The 23,350-nt window shown below is 39.0% G+C and overlaps 1 protein-coding gene across 6 annotated transcripts in view; it reads left to right on the forward strand.

Annotated features, from left to right (window-relative positions):
* Positions 1 to 23,350, forward strand: part of EML6 (EMAP like 6) — a 322,773-nt gene that overhangs the window by 135,532 nt on the left and 163,891 nt on the right. For 5 of the 6 annotated variants that reach the window (XR_011569245.1, XM_070798676.1, XM_070798674.1 and 2 more), the window contains 3 exons: positions 1,063 to 1,222; positions 4,827 to 4,925; positions 17,166 to 17,234. Coding sequence is in view for 4 of the 6 variants with exons in the window: in XM_070798676.1 (XP_070654777.1) it covers positions 1,063 to 1,222; positions 4,827 to 4,925; positions 17,166 to 17,234 (328 nt within the window). In the remaining 2 variants the exon portion in view is untranslated. Of the gene's footprint in view, positions 1 to 1,062; positions 1,223 to 4,826; positions 4,926 to 17,165; positions 17,235 to 22,565; positions 22,672 to 23,350 lie in introns of those variants that run through there. The other variant, XM_070798678.1, reaches the window with a different exon arrangement.

The following is a 23,350-nucleotide window of genomic DNA, read 5'->3' on the forward strand; positions in this document are numbered from 1 at the left end:
ATTACCTCCATTTTATAGATGAGGAACCCAAGGACAAAAGAGATCAAGTAGTGTGTCCAAGGAACTACAGGTAGTGAGGGGCAGCCAATGTGCAAATCAAGGTGTCAATTTCAGAGCAAATATTCTTATAAAAGTCAAGCTGAAAGGTGAACAGGGAAAAACATCTAGTTGTGTTAGTTGTGTAGACAGATGCTGAAACTGAAAAGAAAAATAATTCTACCTTTGCTTATTGTGTAAACAGTCATCTGCTTGCTTTTTTTATAGGTCTCTCTCTCTTTTTAAATTACCAACACATATCTTTAGAAAGGCACAATCTCTTTGCACAACAAATTTGAAACATTAGACTGATTTCTCATCCAGGCATAATAATGATCACATTTCTCCTTCTTGACTACTACAGAGTCCTTGAAATTCCAGTTGGCATTTGACAAAGTTTTATTTTGATTGGACTACAGATTTAAGAAAAATTCTATACAAACCATAGGCAGGGTAATTTGCGGTTCTGTTGGTGTCATGATGATTTATGTAAAATAGAGATTTTCATTTAAAATACATAATCTATGGCAGCAGATACAGAAACAGCACTTGACTCTGATACCCCCTCCATGCTTTGAAATCCTAATAAGGATGGTACCCAGAGCTTCTGCAAGCAGATTTAATTAATTCTGTGAAGTGCACTTTCTCCTGGCAACAGCATTTTTTTTTTTTCAATTTAAAGTCAAAAGAACTTGAAAGCTGAGTAATATTTTCAAAACCAGTAAGTAAATATCATAACATAAGGCAATTATAGAATATAGGCGGTTTTCTAATCATAGAATTATAACAGTTGTCTGATTTTCAGGTTCACCAAGTGGGTAAAATCTGATGAAATGATAGCTAAACTGTGCTAAGCCTCTCTTCACCAAAGTTAAACATTTCTATTAGACCAATCAGCTAAATAATTTCTTTGGGTTTTGGATTATCTTGTTAGATTAAAATTAGAAATGTGGATAAAAGATAATCAATTTTTTTTTTTAGCTTTGTTCAACAGAATGATGTGAAAGAGGCCCTTTTCTGTTTCAGCCTTGCCTTACATCCAGATAAAACTCTCGTTGCGACTGGCCAAGTTGGGAAGGAGCCATATATATGTATATGGGATTCCTATAATGTCCAAACTGTGTCTATTCTTAAAGATGTCCACACACATGGAGTTGCCTGCCTGACTTTCGACTCGGATGGACAGGTATGTATCGTTTTCCATTTTCTTTTTCCATAATGACCTCGCACGAGTCACCTAGAATTATAATGAACATAGCCTATAGGCTCTGAAAGCCTTTCAGCCCTCCCTGTCTTCCCTTGTCAGCCTCCTAGAATCCTCACCTGTTTGGTTCTTTTCTATGCTCATGCCACTGACACCCACCTCTGGATAGGATCCAGTTTTGGTTCCCCCAGTTTCACCATTTGGTTAAAAATGCCTCCAGAAAGTGAATTCATGTTGATTAGGTTCATAGTGACTCAATGATTGTACTTTATCTTCCATTGTTAACTTCCTGTTTGGAACGAGGGTTGGACCAAACCTTTTTCACAGACCTCCAGCCCTGAGCATCTCCTTGGTTCCCCTTGTTTCAGAAAATAGCATCACCTCCTGATATTCACTGACAAGATTCTCCCTGACTCTTTAACCTTGACGTGACTTCTAACTCCGCTTCCCTATCCACTGCCTCTGATTCAAGCAGTCACTGATCATGTGTATTTATTAGTTTCTTTACAGTGACTCTGACATTCATTCTCTTCTTCCCATTTTCCCTGCCACCAGTCATCTCTTAACTAGTCTCCTCCACACAGTCAATTTCTTGCTAATGCATTCCACCAACTGAAAAAGTGTCAGAATATTATTTAAAAACAAGAAAAGTTTGGAGTACCCCCTGACTGAAGTCCATACCTTGTGGCTGGGCATTCGCTGCTAATCAGCTTTTCTGTCCTTGTCTTCACTGTTCCCCTGCAGTCAAGCTGGACACGTCAGTGAGATTCCTCTATGAGACCAGACACTGGGGCACCTGCAGACCCTTTCTCATGCTGCCCTCTCCACCTTCAGTGCCTGCTCACACTCCTTGCCCTTTATAGTGACTCATACTTCCAGGACCCTTCATAGGTCTTCAGGAAGCCTTCCCAGTCTCCCCTTCCAACAAAGTGACTCTCTTTCCTTGGACTTCAGCAACACTTGATAGAAAAGATTTCTTCATGTATTAATAGATACATCTCAATTTAAAAAATAGATATATCTCAATTTAAAAAAACATGTTACAGAGAAGGGACTGGAAATACAGAGACCTCATTCCTGGCTCTCCCTGCATTTACCTCCTCACTAAAGCCTTGCCTTTTCTTCTAGCCTTCTCCATGTTCCTAAGACACCCTTCCTCTGTCCCTTCCACCCTTTGTATTTATGCCAGTTAATTCCTTCAATCTTTTTTTTTGGTAAATTTCAGAGGTACTTCTCTTAAGTTCATATTGGGTTTCCAAGGTGGCACGGTGGTAAAGAAACCGCCTGCAGTGCAGGAGACGCAAGAGACGTGGGTTTGATCCCTGGGTCAGGAAGATCCCCTGGAGAAGGAAAGGGCAACCCACTCCAATATTCTTGCCTGGAAAATTCCATGGACAGAGGAGCCTGGTGGGCTACAGTCTGTGGGGTTGCAAAGAGTTAGACACGACTGATCGCTCATAATGTAGAAAGACCTGTGAAATTACTTATAGAAAATTGACCAAACTGAGAGTTTGCAGGCAGTTCAGTAGATTATAGGACTTGGACCTGATTTGGGTAGTGATCATTTCGTTCAGTTCAGTACACATGTAGACCCCTTGGTGTATGTTTTTAACTACTCTGTAATCTCATAATTGAATCAAGATAATGCGTAAGTTCCATTATATCCAGGTCTTAAGAGAAATAGCTAGATAGTGACATGTATTCAGGTTTGCAGTTGCTGACTTCCTGATTAGGTTGAATGTGTCAGAATGCATATGCAAGTGGAGATGAATGCTTAGATGTGAACTCACATGCACATTCTCTAATCTGATTTTGTTTTTCTAACAAACACTCTTTATCAAAATTCGTTCTGAAGCACACAAGGAAAATGTCATGCAGCGGAGGGAGATCCAGCTGTAACTTTTAGCTTTTTGTTCATGTTATTTTGTGTTCGAATCCTTGTTATTTTTTAGGTTCCATTTTGGAGGTTCAGGTAGGGGTGGACTGCGTGATACTTTCATAACTGTCAGCTGAGAAAAATGCCCTCCTATTTGTTTGCTGTGATGGATTTCATGGCTTGTTGATGCCTATGACTTCAGATCTACCTTTTTCCCTGGACAGAGTTCACTAAAATTGAGTGATGTTTAGAAAGTGACAAATGGCCTGTCACCTTACAAGCAACAAAAGGCAATAGAAATGCTTTTCGAGTAATAGGGCCTGTCACTGCAAATGAACAGAATAGATTTCTTTTGGCTTTTTCTCAATCTTTTTCACATTTCTCATGTGGGTTTTACGTTAGGGCCCATGTTTATGTTAACTAATTTTCTATTTAAGTAAAGAGAAAAGAAAAAATAAGCTGAATGGAATCCACCCACTCCAAATTTTCATGTATAGATAAAAATGCAACCATGTACTAGAATCATTTCTATTGCTGGAACTCTCAATTGAAAATTACAGCAAAGATCTGCTTTCATTAAGAATCCATTTTAGACCCTCCAGCTATATATTTTTTTAATCCTAAATATTCCTAATGGAAGTCACCTTTAGTGAAGAAACCTGAATAATTTCTGCATAACAACACATGTATACATTTAGCCACATATGGCTGTCTATCATTGCTTGAATACGCACATACACACATACTCAGTGAAATACGTAAGCTCACCTACTCTTATATTTGGTAGTGATGTCTTAAAAACCTTTGATTTACATTATTTCACAGTCCATACAACACTATTTTGTAGACAGAAACAAATACTTTGCACTCATTTTACAGTTGAAAAAACAGAAATTTAAGGAGTTTAGTTAACTTTCTAATGTCTGTGTCTGGCTAATCACAAAGTCAAAAGAGAAGCCAAATCTGCTTACTCCCAGCCCAGACCTCTCTCTGTTACATAGTGCTGTTTTTTTTTTTTTTTTTTTTGAGTGCTGTTCTCCTAGAAGCTCCAGTTTTGGTGTCCCTAATACATGTTTCAACACTATTGATTTTGTATATACACAGGTTTTGGATTTCTTTTCCCTTCCAGGACAAGTTTCTGATCTGAATCCAAATAATTTAGTTTTGGAGATGAAGTATCAGGTTACTTTTACTAAACTTATGTACCCTTCTCTAGTCACTTCAAATGTCCGTGAAATTATGAAACTTAAGAATGAAGATAATATTAATGGGATTTATTCTCCATGTGTTTGTCAAACCCATTCATTTTAACTGTTTGGTGAGGCTTTTCAACTTAAGAATCCTAGACTCTCTTAAAGCCATATTAGACTCTTAAAGCCAATTAAAAAAATTTAAGCCGCTCCTTCTAGTTCTGATTTCCACTAGTTCTGATTTCCACTGATGAATCAGAGACTTCATGAGATTTTGCATGTTTGTTATGTTTGTTATTATGTTAAATTAGTTGCAGGTTTTAAGTCACTGAAATTTTATTATATGCTAATAGAAAAGTATCTACTTTGATATCTTTAGTTTTGAGAAATCATTTTTTTCCATAAGAAATTCAATACCTGGCCCACAGTAGGCAATAAGAACTATTTATTGAAAGACAGCATGGATAATAGGAAATCTTCCCATCATTTTCTGAAGTTAAATTTTTGTTCTTATTCTTAGCGTTTAGCCTCTGTGGGATTGGATGCCAAAAACACAGTCTGCATTTGGGACTGGAGAAAAGGAAAACTTCTGGCCTCAGCCACTGGCCACTCTGACCGGGTAAGAAGACCTTGTTGGATCAAACCATGCAGGTTTCATTACTGTGGGGGAACTGTGATGTAGCTCTCAAAGTTGTAATTGTTTTTTAAAGTAAATTTGCCACATGTAGATTTTCCTTCCATATTCAACTTAAAAACTTACTGATTAAGAAAATTAATTTATGACTAGTAGCTATGTTGGCATGATCTCTTCTGGTGATCAGATACTTTAAATTGTTACTGCTGTTCCTTTGTAAAATAAATTTTTGATACTGACATTTAGCTTTGTAAAATAAAAATAGAATTGAATTTGAAACTGTATGTACCATTTCAATGCATTCATCTAGAAATGGAAATAGTTGTTAGAAAGTAATATTCTCAAAGATATGTTTACCAATATATATGTTTGAATTTCAAATGAATGTGATGACAACTGTGTGATTCTGTTATATTTGAGAACCTGGAATTTAACTGTGGTCTCCTTACCATTCATGTTGAAGTCATTGTGATCACAGATGATAATTCTATGTAGGCATAGCTGGAAAGATGGGATAGGAAGCAGGCATGTACATTAGTCGGAAATCTATTTCTCTAGTTGTCTAGAATAATTAAAATAATTTCACTACTTTATCATCTTGATTTTCTAATTTTAGAAAATGAATCTGTATGACTGTCTTACGTTGATTCCTAGTTGTTCTATATTTCTGCAAAATATGCATGCCTGCTAAAACACTGCAGTGTGTCCAACTCTTTGCAACTCTATGGACCATAGCCCACCAGGCTCCTCTGTCCATGGGATTCTCTAGACAAGAATACTGGAGTGGGTTGCCATGTCCTCCTCCAGAGAGATCTTCCCCACCCAGGGGTTGGACCCACATCTCTTACATCTACCTGCATTGGCAAGTGGATTCTTTACCACTAGGACCGCCTGCGAAGCCCCTGCAAAATATAATCCCATGCAAAATGAGGCTCTAATTAAATATTAAATTCACTGCCTCTTGCTTGGTATGAACACTTAAAAGATTTCTTTATATGAATGATATACTCATCTAGGGAGAATTGTCCTTTTAAGAGCACCCCAAAATTATGAGCTTTCCTGATAGCTCAGATGGTAAAGAATCTGCCTGCAATGCAGGAGACCTGGGTTCGATCCCTGGTTTGGGAAGATCCCCTGGAGAGAAAGGAATGGCAACCCACTCCAGTATTCTTGCCTGGAGAATCCCATGGACAGAGGAGTCTGGTGGGCTTGAGTCCACAGGGTTGCAAAGAGTCAAACACAATTGAGTGACTAACACACACACGTTAAAAATTCCTTTTGCTCTCAGTTCAGTCCCTCAGTCCTGTCAGACTCTTTGCAACCCCCGGGACTTCAGCATGCCAGGCTTCCTTGTCCATCACCAGGGAAGTTTGAGCTTGCTCAAACTCATGTCCATCGAGTCGGTACTGCCATCCAACTATCTCATCTTCTGTCATCCTCTTCTCCTGCCTTAAATCTTTCCCCGCGTCAGGGTCTTTTCTAATGAGTCGGCTCTTTGCATCAGGTGGCCAAAGTATTGGATCTTCAGCTTCAGCATCAGCCCTTCCAGTGAATATTCAGGACTGATTTCCTTTAGGATTGATTGACTGATTTGATCTCCTTGCAGTGCAAGGGATTCTCAAGAGTCTTCTCTAACCACAGTTCAAAAGCATTAATTCTTTGGTACTCAGCTTTCCTTATGGTCCAACTCTCACATCCATACATGACTACTGAAAAAACCATAGCTTTGACTAGATGGACTTCTGTTGGCCAAGTAATGTCTCTGCTTTTTAATATGCTGTCTAGGTTGGTCATAGCTTTTCTTCCAGGGAGCAAGCATATTTTAATTTCATGGTTGCATTTACCACCTGCAGTGATTTTAGAACCCAAGAAAATAAAGTCTTTCACCGTTTCCATTGTTTCCCATGTTTTTTGCCATCAAGTGATGGGGCCGGATGCCATGATCTTTGTTTTTTGAATGTGGAGTTTTAAGCCAACTTTTCACTCTCCTCTTTCACTTTCATTAAGAGGCTCCTTAGTTTCTCTTTGTTTTCTGCAATAAGGGTGGTGTCATCTGCATATCTGAGGTTATTGATATTTCTCCCTGCAATCTTGATTCCAGCTTGTGCTTCATCCATCCCGACATGTCACATGACGTACTCTGCATATAAGATACATAAGCAGGGTGACAATATACAACCCTGATGTACTACTTTCCCAATTTTGAACCAGTCTGTTGTTCCATATCTTGTTATAACTGTTTCTTCTTGACCTGCATACAGGTTTCTCAGGAGGCAGGTAAGGTGGTCTGGTTTTCCCATCTCTTTAAGAATTTTCCATAGTTTGTTGTGATCCGCACAGTCAAAGGCTTTAATGTAGTCAATAAAGCAGAAGTAGATGTTTTTCTGGAATTCTCTAGCTTTTTCTGTGATCCAGTGTATATTGGCAATTTGGTCTCTGGTTCCAGTGCCTTTAATCCAGCTTGAACATCTGGAAGTCCTTGGTTCATGTACTGTTGAAGCCTAGCTTGGAGAATTTTGAGCATTACTTTGCTAGCATGTGAGATGAGTACAATTGTGCAGTAGTTTGAACATTCTTTGGAATGGCCTTTCTTTGGGATTGGAATGAAAACTGACCTTTTCCAGTCCTGTGACCACTGCTGAGTTTTCCAAATTTGCTGAGATGTTGGGTGCAACACATTAACAGCATCATCCTTAATAGCTCAGCTTGAATTCCATCACCTCCACTAGCTTTGTTCGTAGTAATGTTTCCTAAGGCCCTCCAGGATGTCTGGCTCTAGGCGAGTGATCACACCATTGAGTTAATCTGAGTCATGAAGATCTTTTTTGTATAGTTCTTCTGTGTATTCTTGCCACTTCTTCTTAATGTTTTCTGCTTCTGTTAGGTCCATGCCATTTTCGTGCTTTATTGTGCTTTGCATGAAATGTTCCCTTGGTATCTCTAATTTTCTTAAAGAGATCTCTAGTCTTTCCCATTCTACTGTTTTCCTCTATTTCTTTGCATTGATCATTAGGAAGGCTGTATTATCTTTTCTTACTATTCTTTGGAACTATGCATTCAGGTGTGTATATCTTTCCTTTTCTCCTTTGCCTTCTTTTCTTTTCTCAACTATTTGTAAGGCCTCCTCAGACAACCATTCTGCCTTTTTGCATTTCTTTTTCTTGGGAAGGGTCTTGATCACCACCTCCTGTACAGGGTTACAAACCTCCATCCATAATTCTTCAGGCACTCCGTCAGATTTAATCCCTTGAATCTATTTATCACTTCCACAGTATAATCATAAGGGCTTTGATTTAGGTCATACCTGAATGGCCTAGTGGTTTTCCCTACTTTCTTCAGTTTAAGTCTGAATTTGGCACTAAGGAATTCATGATCTGAGCCACAGTCAGCTCCCAGTCTTGTTTTTGCTGACTGTATAGAGCATCTCCATCTTCAGCTATAAAGAATATAATCAGTCTGATTTCAGTATTGACCATCTGGTGATGTCCATGTGTAGAGGTGTCTCTTGTGTTGTTGGAGGAGGGTGTTTGCTATGACCAGCGTGTTCTGTTGGGAAAACTCTGTTAGCCTTTGCCCTGCTTCATTGTGTGCTCCAAGGCCAAACTTGCCTGTTACTCAGGTATATCTTAACTTCCTACTTTTGCATTCCAGTTACCTATGATGAAAATAACATCTTTTTTTGGTGTTAGTCCTAGAAGGTCTTATAGGTCTTCACAGAACCATTCAACTTCAGCTTCTTTGGCATTGGTCATTGGGGCATAGTCTTGGATTACTGTGATATTGAATGGTTTGTTTTGAAAGCACACAGAGATCATTTTGAGATGCACCCAAGTACTGCATTTCGGACTCTCTTGTTGACTGTGAGGCTACATTTCTTCTAAGGGATTCTTGCCCACAGTAGTAGATATAATGGTCATCTGAATTAAATTTGCCCATTCTGGTCCATTTTAGTTCACTGATTCCTAAAATGTTGATGTTCATTCTTGCCATCTCCTGTTTGACCACTTCCAATTTACCTTGATTCATGGACCTAACATTCCAGGTTCCTATGCAATATTGTTCTTCACAGCATCAGACTTAATTTCCACAACTGGGCATTGTTTTCACTTTGGCTCAGTGTCTTCATTCTTTGTGGAACTATTTCTCCGCTCTTCTCCAGTAGCATATTGGGCACCTACTAACCTGGGGAGTTCATCTTTCAGTGTCATATCTTTTTGCCTTTTCATACTGTTCATGGGGTTCTGAAGGCAAGAATATTGAAGTGGTTTGCCATTCCCTTCTCCAGTGGACCACGTTTTGTCAGAACTCTCTACCATGACCCGTCCATCTTGGGTCTTTTTGTTCTAATTCTGTGAAAAGTGCCATTGGTAATTTAATAGAAATTGCATTGAATCTGTAGATTACCATGGGTAGTATAGTCATTTTAACAATATTGATTCTTCTAATATAAGAATGTGCTCTATCTTTCCATCTGTCTGTATCAACTTTGATTTCTTTCATCAGCATCTTACAGTTTTTGTGTACTGGTCTTTTGCCTCCTTAGTGTTAGTCACTTAGCCGTGTCTGACTCTTTGTGACCCCACAGACTGCGGCCCGCCAGCCCCTCTGTCCATGGGATTCTCCAGGCGAGAATACTGGAGTGGATTGCCATTAGCTAGGTTTATTCCTAGGTATTTTGTTCTTTTTGATGGGATGGTAAATAGGATTATTTCCTTAATTTCTCCTTCTGATCTTTCATTGTTAGTGTAAAGGAAAGGAAAATATTTCTATGTATTAATTTTGTATCCTGCAACTTTACCGAATTCATTGATGAGATCTAGTGGTTGTAGCATCTTTAGGGTTTTCTGTATACAGTATCATGTCATCTGCAAACATGGTGGTTTTACTTTTTGTTGGTGGTTTTACTTTTTGTTTTCCAATTTGGATTCCTTTTATTTATTTTTCTTTGAGTGCCATGGTGAGGACTTCCAAAATTATGTTGAATAAAACTAGCGAGAGTAGACATTCTTGTCTTGTTCCTGATGTTAGAGGAAATGTGTTCAGTTTTAAACCATCGAGAATGATGTTAGCAATGGGTTTGTCATATATGGCCTTTATTATGTTGAAGAAGGTTCTCTCATGTGCTTACTTTCTGGAGAGTTTATCTTTTTTCTTTATCATAAATGGGTGTTGAATTTTGTAAAAAAAATTATTTCTTCATCTATAAGATGATTATGTAGTTTATAATCTTCAGTTTGTTAATGTGGTGTATCACACTGATTTGTGAATGTTGAAGAATCCTAGCATACTGGGTGGAGAAGGCAATGGCACCCCACTCCAGTACTCTTGCCTGGAAAATCCCGTGGAGGGAGGAGCCTGGTAGGCTGCAGTCCATGGGCGCGCCAAGAGTCAGACACGACTGAGCGACTTCCCTTTCACTTTTCACTTTCATGCACTGGAGAAGGAAATGGCAACCCACTCCAGTGTTCTTGCCTGGAGAATCCCAGGGATGGTGGAGCCTGGTGGGCTGCCGTCTATGGGGTCACAAAGAGTCGGACATGACTGAAGTGACTTAGCAGCAGCAGCAGCATACTGGGATAAATCCCACTTGATCATGGTGTGTATGATCCTTTTAATGTATTGTTGGATTGAATTTGCTAGTATTTTGTTGAGGATTTTTGGATCTGTGTTCTTCAGTGATTTGTTGTTCAGTCACTCAGTCGTGTCTGACTCTTTGTATCCCCATGGATTGCAGCACTCCAGGCTTCCTTGTCCTTCACTATCACCCAGAGTTTGCTCAAACTCATGTCCATTGAGTCTGTGATGCCATCCAACCATCTCGTCCTCTGTTGCTCCCGTCTTTTGCCTTCCATCTTTCCCAGCATCAGTGTTTTTCCAGTGAGTTGGCTCTACACATCAGGTGGCCAAAGTATTGGAGCTTCAGCTTCAGCATCAGTCCTTCCAGTGAATATTCAGGGTTGATTTCCTTTAGGATTGATTGGTTTGATCTCTTTGCTGTCCAAGGAACTCTCAAGAGTTTTCTCCAGCACAGTTTGAAAACATAAATTCTTTAGTGCTCTGCCTTCTTTATGATCCAGTTCTCAGATCCATTCATGACTACTGGAAAAACCATAGTTTTGACTATATAGACCTTTGTCAGCAAAGTAATGTCTCTGCTTTTTAATATGCTGTCAAGGTTTGTCATAGCTTTCTTTTCAAGAAGCAAGTGTTTTTTCATTTCATGGCTGCGGTCATCATCCACGGTGATTTTTGGAGCCCAAGAAAATAAAATCTGTCACTGCTTCCACTTTTCCCCCTTCCTTTTGCCATGAAGTGATGGGACCGGATGCCCTGACCTTCATTTTTCGAATGTTGAGTTTTACACCAGCTTTTTCATTCCCCTCTTTCACCCTCATCAAGTGTCTGTTTAGTTCCTCTTCAATTTCTGCCGTTAAGTGGTATCATCTGCATATCTAAAGTTGTTGATATCTCTCCCTACAATCTTGATTCCACCTTGTGATTCATCCAGCCTAGCATTTCACATGATGTACTCTGCATACAAGTTAAATAAGCCAGGTGACAATATACAGCCTTGTTGTCCTCCTTTCCCAATTTTGACCAATGTGTTGTTCTGTATCTGATTCTAAGTGTTGCCCCTTGACCTGCATACAGGTTTCTCAGGAGACAGTTAAGATGGTCTGGTAGTCTCGTCTCTTCAAGAATTTTTCACAGTTTGTTGTGATCTGCACAGCCAAAGGCTTTAGCATAGTCAATGAAGCAAAAGTAGGTGTTTTTCTGGAATTCATCAGTGATACTGGCCTGTAATTTTCTTTTTGTGTGATATCTTTATCTGGTTTTTGTATCAAAGTGATTCTGGCCTCATAGAATGAGTTTGGGAGTATTTCTTCCTCTGCAGGAATTCTTCCTGCAGTAATTCTTCCTTTGGGAAGAATTTCAGAAGGATAGGTGATAGTTCTTTAAATGTTTGTTGGAATTCACCTGTGAAGTCATGTGTTCCTGGACTTTTGTTTATTGTTGTTTTTTAATCAGTAAGTCATGTCCAACTCTTTGCAACTCCATGGACTGCAGCATGCCAGCCTTTCCTGTCCTTCACTATCTCCTGCAATTTGCTCAAACTCATATCCATTGAGTTGGTAATGCTATCCAACCATCTAATCCTCTGTCTCCCTCTTTGTTTATTGGAAGTTCTTAAATCACAGTTTTAATTTCAGTACTTGTGATTGGTCTGTTCATATTTTTTATTTCTTCCTGGTTCAGTCTTGGAAGGCTTACTTTTCTAAGAATTTGTCCATTTCTTCTAGATTGTCCATTTTATCAGCATATAGTTGCTTATAGTAGTTTCTTATGATCCCTTGTGTTTCTGTGGTGTCCGTTGTAACTTCTCCTTTTTCATTTCTAATTTTATTGATTTGAGCCTTCTCCCTTTTTTTCTTGATGAGCCTGTCTAGTCTATGGCCATATCATCCTGAACCTGACTGATCTCACCTGGTCTTGGAAGCTAAGCAGGGTTGGGACTGGTTTAGTACTTGGATGGGAGTCCTGCTAATGGATTATGAATTTTGTTTATGTTTTCAAAGAAGCAGCTTTTAGTTTTATTGATCTTTTATATTGTTTTCTTTGTATTTCAATTATTTGCTCTGATCTGTATGATTACTTTTCTTCTACTAACTTTGGGTTTGTTTGTGCTTCTTTCTCTATTTGCTTTCGCTATAAGATTAAGTTGTTTGTTTGAAATTTTTATTGTTTCCTGAGGTACGATTGTTGTTGCTATTGTTTAGTCACTAAGTCATGTCTGACTTTCTTTTGTGACCCCATGGACTATAGCCTGCCTGGCTTCCCTGTCCATGAGATTTCCCAGGCAGGAATAATGGAGTGGGTTGCCATTTCCTTCTCCAGGGGATCTTCCTGACCCAGGGATCAAACTCCTGTCTTCTGCATCACAGGTGCATTTTTTTTTTTTTAAACCACTGAGGGCTTCCCAGGTAGCTATGTGGTAAGACCACATTGCTATACATTTCCTTCTTAGAACTGCTTTGGCTATGTCCCATAATTTTGGATTGTTGTATTTTCTTTGGTATTTGTCTCTAGGTATTTTTTTAAATTTCCTCTTTGATTTCTTCAGTGATCTTTTCGTTGTTTGGTAACAATGTTTAACACAAACATTCCACATTTGGGTGTTTGTGTTTTTTATAAATTTTTTCTTGTGATTGATTTATAATTAGTCCATCTGGTCTAATGTGTCATTTAAGAACTGTGTTTCCTTATTGATTTTGTCTGAATAATCTGTGTATTGATGTAACTAGGTGTTAAAGTTCTCCACTATTATTGTGTTACTGTCAATTTCTCCTTTTATGGCTGTTAGTGTTTGCCTTATATATTGAGGTGCTCCTATATTGGGTGCATATATTAATATATTTATAATGTTTATATCTTTTTCTTAGATTGATCCCTTTGAAATTATGCAATTTCCTTCTTTATCTCTTGTAACAGTCTTTATTTTTAAGTCTGTTTTGTCTGATATGAATATTACTACTCCAGCTTTCTTTTGCTTTCCATTTGTGCAGAATACCTTTCTCCATCCCCTCACTTTCAGTCTGTATGTGTCCCTAGATCTGAAGTGGGTCTTTTGTAGACAGCATATATACATATCTTGTTTTTGTATCCATTCAGCCAGTCTATATCCTTTGGTTTGAGCCTCTTTTTAAGTGTTTTGGATTTGTTTTTGTATGTCTTTTTTCTTCCCTACCTCTTTTGTTCTTTTGTGATTTGATGACTATCTTTAGTGTTGTGTTTGGATTGCTTTTCATTTGTGTGTGTATCTATGGTGTATTTTTGATTTTCAGTTCCCATGAGATTTTAATATAGCAGTCTGTATATATATATACATATAAACACACACACACACACACACACATGATTGTTTTAAGTTAGTAGTCTATTAATTTCAATTGCATTTCCAAATCCTGCATGTGTGTTCTTCTCTTCTCATGATTGCTGGTTTGATACCAGATTTGTGTGTAGAAAATTTCCCATTTTTACTTTGTGTTTACCTTTACCAGTGAGCTTTCCCATTTATAATCTTCTTGTTTATACTTGTGGCCTTTTCTTTTTCAACTGAAGAACTTCCTTTAGCACTTGTTGTAGAATTGGTTTGGTGGTGCTGAATTCTGTTAGCCTTTGCTTCTCTGTAAAGCTTTTAATATCTCTTTTGAATCTGAATGAGAGCCTTGCTGGGTAGAATATTCTTAGTTGTAGGTTTTTCCTTTTCATCTCTTTAAATTATATTGTGCCACTCCCTTCTGCAGTTTCTGCTGAAAAATCAGGTGGTAAACCTTATGGGGATTTCATATGTATGTTGCTTGTTGCTTTTACTCTTTTTCTTTAAGTTTTGTTAATTTGATTTCTATGTGTCTCAATGTGTTCCTCCTTGGGTTTATCCTGTATGGGACTCTCTGAACTCCCTGGACTTGAATGAGTGTTTCTTTCCCCATATTAGGGAAGTTTTTGGCTCTTAGCTCTACAAATATATTCTCAGGTTCTGTCTCTCTTCTTCTGGGACCCCTATAATGTGAATTTGGTGCATTTAATGTTCTCCCGGAAATCTCTGAGACTGTCCTCATTTCTTTTCATTCTTTTTTCTTTATTCTTTTCTGCAGCATTGATTTCCACCAGTCTGTCTTTCATCTCATTTATTCTTCTGCCTATTTATTCTATTATTGATTCTTTCTGGGCATTTTTCATTTCAATTATTATATTGTTCAGCTCTGTTCTTTAAAGCTAGTCTTTATTAAATATTTCTTGTATCTGCTTAGCCTGTGCTTCCATTTTTTTTTCCCTGAGATCTTAGATTGTCTTTACTATCATTACTCTGCATACTTTTTCAGGTAGATTGTCTGTCTCCACTTCACTTAACTATTCTTTTGGGGTTTTATCTTGTTTCTTCATCTGGAACATATTTCTCTGCCATCTCACTTTGTCTAACTTTCTGTGTTTGTGGCGTCTGTTTCTCAGGCTGCAGGATTGTAGTTCCTCTTCATTCTGGTGTCTTGCCCCTCATGGATAAGGCTATTCTAGGAGCTTGTGCAGGCTTTCTGGTAGAAGGGACTACTGCTTGTTCCCTTGTGAGTAGAGCTGGGTCTTGTCTCTCTGGTGGGCAGAACATGTCAAGGGGTGTGTTTATAGGCAGCTGTTGGCTCAGGATGGCTTTAGATAGACTGTCTGCTAATAGATGGGGCTGTCTTCCCACCCTGTTGGTTGTGTGGCCTGAGGCATCCTAGGACTGGAACCTGCAGGCTGTTGGGTGGGGCAGGTCTTGGTGCTAAAATGGCAACCAAAATGGCCACTTCCTGGAGAGCTCATGCCAGTGAATATTCTCTGGGATCTCACCCCCAGTGTCCCTGCCCCCACAGTGAGCAACAGCCAACCCCCCTGCCTCCTGAGGAGACCCTTCCTTGACCTACCCCTAATCCTTAGATCTGCCCAAGCTCCTATGGAGTCATGGCTTTGCCCTGGGTCCCTGTGCACATGAAACCTTGTGTGCAGTCTCCAAGAGTGGAGTCTCTCTTTACCCAGTTCTGTGGAGCTCCTGCACTCAAGCCCCACTGACCTTCAAGGCCAAGTACTCTCAGGGCTCCTTCTCTTGATGCCAGACCACCCAGTCTGGGGTGTCTGACATGGGCTTCAGAACTCACTCCTGTGGGAGAACCTCTGATATATTAGATTGGTCAAAAAATTTACTTGAGTTTTTCCATTAGGTATTACAGAAAACCCAAATGAACTCTTTGGCCAATCCAATAATTATTTTCCAGGTTGTTGGTCTCCCACCCAGCAGGTATGTGATTTGATTATATTGTGAACATGCCCCTTCTACCATCTTGTTGTGGCTCCTTCTCTGTCTTTGGTGTAGAATTTGGGGGGCTGGGTAATTTGAGTCTTTTTCGTAAATGGTTGTTCAGCAGTTAGTTGTGATTTTGGTGTTTTCATGAGAGGAGGTGAGTTCAAGTCCTTCTCCTCTGCCGCCTTGTCTCCCATTGTATATTATATAGTAGTTGAGTTGGGCTGCATCAATAAATGATTTTGCTATTGTTTTGTTAATGTACTGTACACTTTCCAGTTAGGAGTAGATTGTAAAAAGTACAGTGCTATCTAGTGAGAACTCTTTAAACACCCAGAATGTTTTAATGAAATACCATTTTTGGAACACTGTTCTCCCAGGCTTCATAATTTGTATCACATCGTTTTGCTCTTTATTGCTGTTGTCAGTATGAATTATTGTTGGTTGATTAGAGGCAGATGGTTTTTCAAGATTATTTTAGTGGCTAAAATACTTAATAACTAGCACTAATTTATACAATCAGTGCTTTGTAGTCTTCAAAATGATCATACATACATTACATTATCTTAATTGACCTCACAACAGAACTGAGGTGACTCATTCATTCTTGAGAAGAGGAGGTTAAGTTTAGAGATGCTAAGACTTGCCTGAGCTCAGATAGCTTCAGGCCTCAGTGCTCTTTCTGTAGTTCATAAGTGTTCCTTTCTACCTAACCAAAGCTTCTCCTCTTTTGTCTGATTATTGGAGCAATAGCTCCTTCCTATATGATAGCAGCCTCATTCTTTGGTTAGTCTCTGCCTCTGATGATTCGTTCTTCTTTCTATTAGAGCTTCATAGAATGTGGTCCATGGACCACCTACATCAGCATCTTCTGGGGTGTGTTTTTAAATGCATGTGTTTGACCCACTAAATTTCTACTAAATTAGTGGAATGTGGTGATCCCACTAAATCCACCCAATTTCCAATCCACTAAATCAGAATCTCTGACATGGGCCTGGGGTAATACACACTTTAAACAATTGCCATTCTCTTTGTTTTTATTGTAACTCTGTCTCAAAAGTGTTTTATTAAGATTGTGGAGAACCAAAAATTTTGATAAATGATCCAAAATCATTGGTTTGTTTACCCTGGTTGGACAAAATTAAAAATGTGACAGTAGTTTGTTCTCAGTGATTATGGTTAATTATTTCTTCTCCATTCAGGCCCAAGGTAAATAGACACAAAATGATAAAATGTGTATTAGCAATTCCTGACTCATCTCCAGAGCCAAATCCTCCATTTGTGTGGGTGACCTTGTGTTCAGATTGTGAGGGTAGAATCTTGGCAATTGGACAGTATCTTAAAGAAGGCAAAAACACATGAATGTGAAACTTTTTATCTTTTTTAAACAGATTTTTGATATTTCCTGGGATCCATATCAGCCAAACAGAGTGGTTAGCTGTGGAGTGAAACATATAAAGGTAAAGCCGTTATTTAAAAGAAATTTGGGTACCTCATATGAAGCTAATTTGAGATGTCTATGTGTATAATTTGGTATTGAGAAACTACTCAACTTTACATGTTCCCCCTTAAATTTAGAGGCTTCTTACCTGCATCTCTGATCCTGAAGCCTGCTTACTTCAGCCGATGGGCCTCTGTTTCAAAAATGCAGTGTAACAACAATCAAGCAAAGTGCCCAGCTGGTAGCTAAAAAGGAAACTTTATATCAATTACATATTATAAAGAAGACTCAATACTTTTAGAATCGCATGTTTTAAAACAGTTCTGATTTTAAGTTCATGAATTAAGTTTTTATATTATAAATGTTTATACATATTGCATGTCAAAATTTTTTGACGTGTTGCTATGTTCTCTTAGAAGAAAGGTGCCGTGTTATGTTGGATATAAAAAGAAAAGGATACATAGCACAAACCTCCATGGGCCGCTGACTTTTAAATGCCTCTGTTTTCCTGTGGACTAAATGGCAACCCACTCCAGTGTTCCTGCCTGGAGAATCCCAGGGACAGGGGAGCCTGGTGGGCTGCCGTCTATGGGGTCGCACAGAGTTGGACACGACTGAAGCGACTTAGCAGCAGCAGCAGCATATAGCCTGTAATACTGCTAGTGCCCCAGGACCTGCCTCTGTCTATTTGCTTCTCTATTTTGTTACACAGGTAGCACAATTAACACCATCAACATCCTTTGCTCTGACATAGCAAAAATTTCTCTGGACCCAGGGATATGTCCTGGGATCTTCTGACCATAAGTTTGTAGATAATAGACAATAAAGTCCATAAATAAAAGAATATAAAGGTAGGTTATATGCTTGAGTAGAGCATATGTTGATCTCTGCTGATATAAAAATTGTGCATTTCTGTACAATCAGAGTAGATGTCTGTATTATTCCTCCAACCAGCGCCTCCTGTTTCCCAGTTCTTTTGTTCTTCTTTTAGTCTAGTTTTTCATGATCCTTTCCATTATTCCTACTTAATGCTGAAAGAAACATGATAAAATGCTCAGAAGTAACTATAATAAGAAATATGAAAGATTTAATTTAAAGACTATTATAAAGCTTTACAGGCTTCCCTCATAGCTCAGTTGGTAAAGAATCTGTCTGCAATGCAGGAGACCCTAGTTTAATTCCTGGGTCAGGAAGATCCCCTGGAGAAGGCATAGGCTACCCACTCCAGTATTCTTGGGCTTCCCTTGTGGCTCAGCTGGTAAAGAATCTGCCTGTAATGCGGGAGACTAGGGTTTGATCCCTGGGTTGGGAAGATGCCCTGGAGAAGGGAAAGGCTACCCACTCCAGTATTCTGGCCTGGAGAACCCTGTGGACTATTACAGTCTATGGGGTCACAAAGAGTCAGACACAACTGAGTGATTTGCACTTGCACTTTCACTTGCATAAAGCTTTACAGAGGGATGTAAAAGAGGACTTCTGCAAATGGGGAGAGAGAACTTTGATTTTGGACATGAAGTATAAAAATTATAAATGCATTATTTATCTCCAAGTTAATATATATTTAATACAAGTTCAATTAAAATCTTTATAAACTTTATTAATATCTGATATTTCCCTTCAAGTTATTCTAAGTTAATCTATCTGTAGGCTTTCCAGGCGGCACTAGTGGCAAAGAACCTGCCTGCCAACACAGGTAGAGGTAAGAGACGTGAGTTTGATCCCTGGATTGGGACGATCCCCTCGGACGGGCATGGCAACCCACTCTAGTATTCTTGCCTGGAGAATTCCATGGACAGAGGAGCCTGGTGGGAGACCCTACAGACCCATAAGACCCTATAGACCCTACAGACCTATAAGACCCTATAGACCCTATAGACCCTATACAGTCCATAGGGTCACAAAGACATGACTGAAGCAACATAGTATGAATAAATTCGTCTATGAGAATAAAGAGTGAGAATAACCACAACTTCGGGATAAAAAAAGAGTAATGAAAAGTAACATGGGAGATTCAAGAGGGAGGGGAGCGTATGTGTACCTATGGCTGATTCATGTTGATGCTTGATGGAAAACAACACAATTCTGTAAAGCAACTACCCTTCAATTAAAAAATAAATTAAAAAAAAAGAATATGCACTACTATTTACTAAAGTCTACTATGAAGTTTCAAAAATTAAAATAAGACTGTGGTAAAGATAGATCAGATCAGATCAGATCAGTCGCTCAGTCGTGTCCGACTCTTTGTGACCCCATGAATCGCAGCACGCCAGGCCTCCCTGTCCATCACCAGCTCCCGGAGTTCACTCAGACTCACGTCCATCGAGTCAGTGATGCCATCCAGCCATCTCATCCTCTGTCGTCCCCTTCTCCTCCTGCTCCCAATCCCTCCCAGCATCAGAGTCTTTTCCAAAGTGTCAACTCTTCGCATGAGGTGGCCAAAGTACTGGAGTTTCAGCTTTAGCATCATTCCTTCCAAAGAAATCCCAGGGCTGATCTCCTTCAGAATGGACTGGTTGGATCTCCTTGCAGTCCAAGGGACTCTCAAGAGTCTTCTCCAACACCACAGTTCAAAAGCATCAATTCTTCAGCACTCAGCCTTCTTCACAGTCCAACTCTCACATCCATACATGACCACTGGAAAAACCATAGCCTTGACTAGACGGATCTTTGTTGACAAAGTAATGTCTCTGCTTTCGAATATGCTATCTAGGTTGGTCATAACTTTCCTTCCAAGGAGTAAGCGTCTTTTAATTTCATGGCTGCAGTCACCATCAGTAGTGATTTTGGAGCCCAGAAAAATAAAGTCTGACACTGTTTCCACTGTTTCCCCATCTATTTCCCATGAAGTGATGGGACCAGATGCCATGATCTTCGTTTTCTGAATGTTGAGCTTTAAGCCAACTTTTTCACTCTCCACTTTCACTTTCATCAAGAGGCTTTTTAGTTCCTCTTCACTTTCTGCCATAAGATAGATAAACACCACCAAAAAACAAAATAAACTGAGAAATAGACCTTAATATGAATGACAGTTTAGGGTATGATAACTATCTCTGACAAATGGGCACTAGAACAGTATATTATTCTTGTTGTATGTCATTACTTCATAGCATATAGTTGAATAAACTATTTGTGAATTAAAGAGTTAAATGTTTAAAAAACTATAAAATAACTAGAGGAATGTATAAGTAAATATTTAATTTCTTTCCAGTTGGAGAAAGGTATTTTTAAATGTAAAAGTAAATAAACCATAAAAGTATTTGACAAAAATAACCAATAAATGGAGAAGGCAATGGCAACCCACTCCAGTACTCTTGCCTGGAAAATCCTGTGAACGGAGGAGCCTGGTGGGCTGCAGTCCATGGGGTCGCTAAGAGTCAGACACGACATAGTAAGAAATGGAAGGGAGTTTTATTCAAGTCAAACTGAGGACTAGCCCCAGAGTGCAGTCTCCACCAAGGAAGAAAGCATTCTGGAGAAACATAGTTTTCAATACACCTTTATATTTTGTTGAAACAAAGAACATACATCAAACATGACAGTTATTTTCCTTCAAGGTTTCAACAGAGATGTGGGCTTCCTAGGTGGCTCAGATGGTAAAGAATATGCCTGCAACGGAGGAGACTGTGTTTGATCCCTGGGTGGGGAAGATCCTCTGAAGAAGGGAATGGCTACCCACTCACCAGTGTTCTTGCCTGGAGAATTCCATGAACAGAGGAGACTGGCAGGCTACAATCCATGGGGATGCAAAGAGCAGGACACAACTGAGCAACTAACACTGTCACTTCACTATTCATAATTTCAGATTAGTGCATACACAGAGACAGCATGACCTTAGCATCTGGGAAGAGAACCTTGTCTTCGAAGGAGTGGTAGCATGGGCATCATGGAAGGGACGCATTTGTTCCTACCTTCAAAAAAGACATTCTTTACCTCTGGATAATGCATTCTTTAATGGTTAAAGCAGATGTCCAATGTATGTTTGACAGACCACAAGTCAAGCTGTTCTAGTTCACATAAAGTTCAGGCCAAATCAGGTATAAGCCAGAATGGCTTCTCCATACCCTTATAGGTGAAAGTCTCTTGTATCAGAGAATAATATGATAGGTTCAACTATATAAATATTAAAACATTTTGTTTACCTTCCTGCTACCCTCAAGAAACAAACAGGCAGATCACAAGCTAGAAGAGTATAAGCAACAAGCGTAGAGTGTTGACTTGTTGTTGAAATGTAAAGACCTCTAGCAAATCTACAGAATGTACAAAGAGTGGCAAAAGTGTTTGTTTTTATCGATTGTCTGCTAATAGACACTTGAAAATATTAAACCTCATCTATAAGGAATAGACAGTTTACAATAGCAGTGCTTTTAATCAAGATGATCTGGTATCGAGAAAGATTTGGGGAGTGAACCCTCTCAAACCTTGCTGATGAAAGCATAAGTAAGTATGCTCTTTCAGTCTAGAAATTTGGCAATGCCTGTCAATTGCCTTAGAAATGTTGACACCCTTCGAAACAGTTTCATCCCAATTTTACTATGTGTGCTGCCAAAGTAAAGACTGCAAATAATTTTATATCCTGTAATTTAACCCAACGAAATAATTAGGAGTGTGAACCAAGCACTGGTTCATTACTAAATAACTTGTCAATAGCAAATAAAACTAAACAAAAGACTTGAAACCCTCTCCCTCCAGGCAGTTAAATAAAATTTGGTATATCCATATGAAGAAATACTGTGCAATCATTTTAAGTCATGTTTTAGAGGACTGCTTGATGTTATTTAAGGACATATTTAAGAGCTATGAACAGTCTACTTCTGAGTGGGATAAATTTGTGGCTTTGATATTTTTACTTTAAAAATATTTTTTTGTGTGTAGGAAATAAATTGAAAGGCTCTCCCAAAATATTAAACAGTTATCTTTGAGTAGTGAATTGATGGCTTTTAAAATTTCCCTGTATTTTAAAATTATTTTACAATAACATACATTTCTTCCAATATAAGGAAAAAGTAATGAAAAAGCAGGGGACAAAAAGATGAGTGTACAGGTTCTAGTATTCAAAGCTATCACATGTCCTTGCTGCTGCTGCTGCTGCGAAGTCGCTTCAGTCGTGTCTGACTCTGTGCGACCCCATGCACTGCAGCCTACCAGGCTCCTCCATCCATGGGATTTTCCAGGCAACAGTACTGGAGTGGGGTGCCATTGCCTTCTCCCATCACATGGCCTTAGGGCTTCATAAATACTTTATAATCCTTGTGCAGAGAGCTGATTTTTGTTGAAGCAAAAAAGTGCCTTTATTTCAGCAAACAACTTTTTGGCCAACTCAATAAAATCCTTTCTCTTTTGCAATCCCTAGTGTTTGGCGAACAGGCAAATTACAATTACCTGAAACAAATGCTTGAAAAACAGTAGCAGTTGAGCATCAACTGCTTCATTGGTTTTACAGGAAACGAATCTACCAGGTTTGTTGGATATTATTGCTTTTGCTCCATTCTCTAGTCGCAGGCAGAAGGGACCTTAGGGATTACTGAGGGCCAGATGAGCTCCCAGGTACCTGCCAATTCTAACAGAATTTGCATTACAATCTGTGAGTGGAGATTGGAGAAGATAAACAGTGTCTTTTCATTTAGTGTGAATTTAATGGGGTGTTGCTACACTTATCTGTCACATTTTCCAAACATGTAGTGCTTCTCAAAAAGAGATAGCATCTCAGATTTGCTATTTTCTGCAGAAAATTTCATACCCATCTTGGTATTCCAGCTATGTATGTCTTTTTAGAGAATTATTTGATCATCTGGAATATCTGACTGGGTGATTTCATCAGAAAAATCTTTGTGTCTGAGGAAACCAGTCTCTGTGTGTGTGTGTGGTTGTCCATCTAGAAATATTTCAGTATCTTGGGCCAAAGTGCACATCCCAAGTCAAAGGGATAATAGTTACCAAATAGTTACTCTCCTTTTAGTTTTCGTGCGCGGGGACACAGAACGAAAAACGTCTGCCTTAAGTGTCAGCCGTGGAAGGGCAGGGTCTTTGGCATGTATGTATGTACAACCAATAGTTGTTCATGTCTCATAGTTTGTTCAGGCTCAAGGTTAATACTTACGTGCTTTCCCAAAGCATATACCTATCTGTCCCTAGATT

The sequence above is a fragment of the Bos indicus genome, chromosome 11, assembly GCF_029378745.1.
Source record: "Bos indicus isolate NIAB-ARS_2022 breed Sahiwal x Tharparkar chromosome 11, NIAB-ARS_B.indTharparkar_mat_pri_1.0, whole genome shotgun sequence".
NCBI lineage: Eukaryota > Metazoa > Chordata > Mammalia > Artiodactyla > Bovidae > Bos > Bos indicus.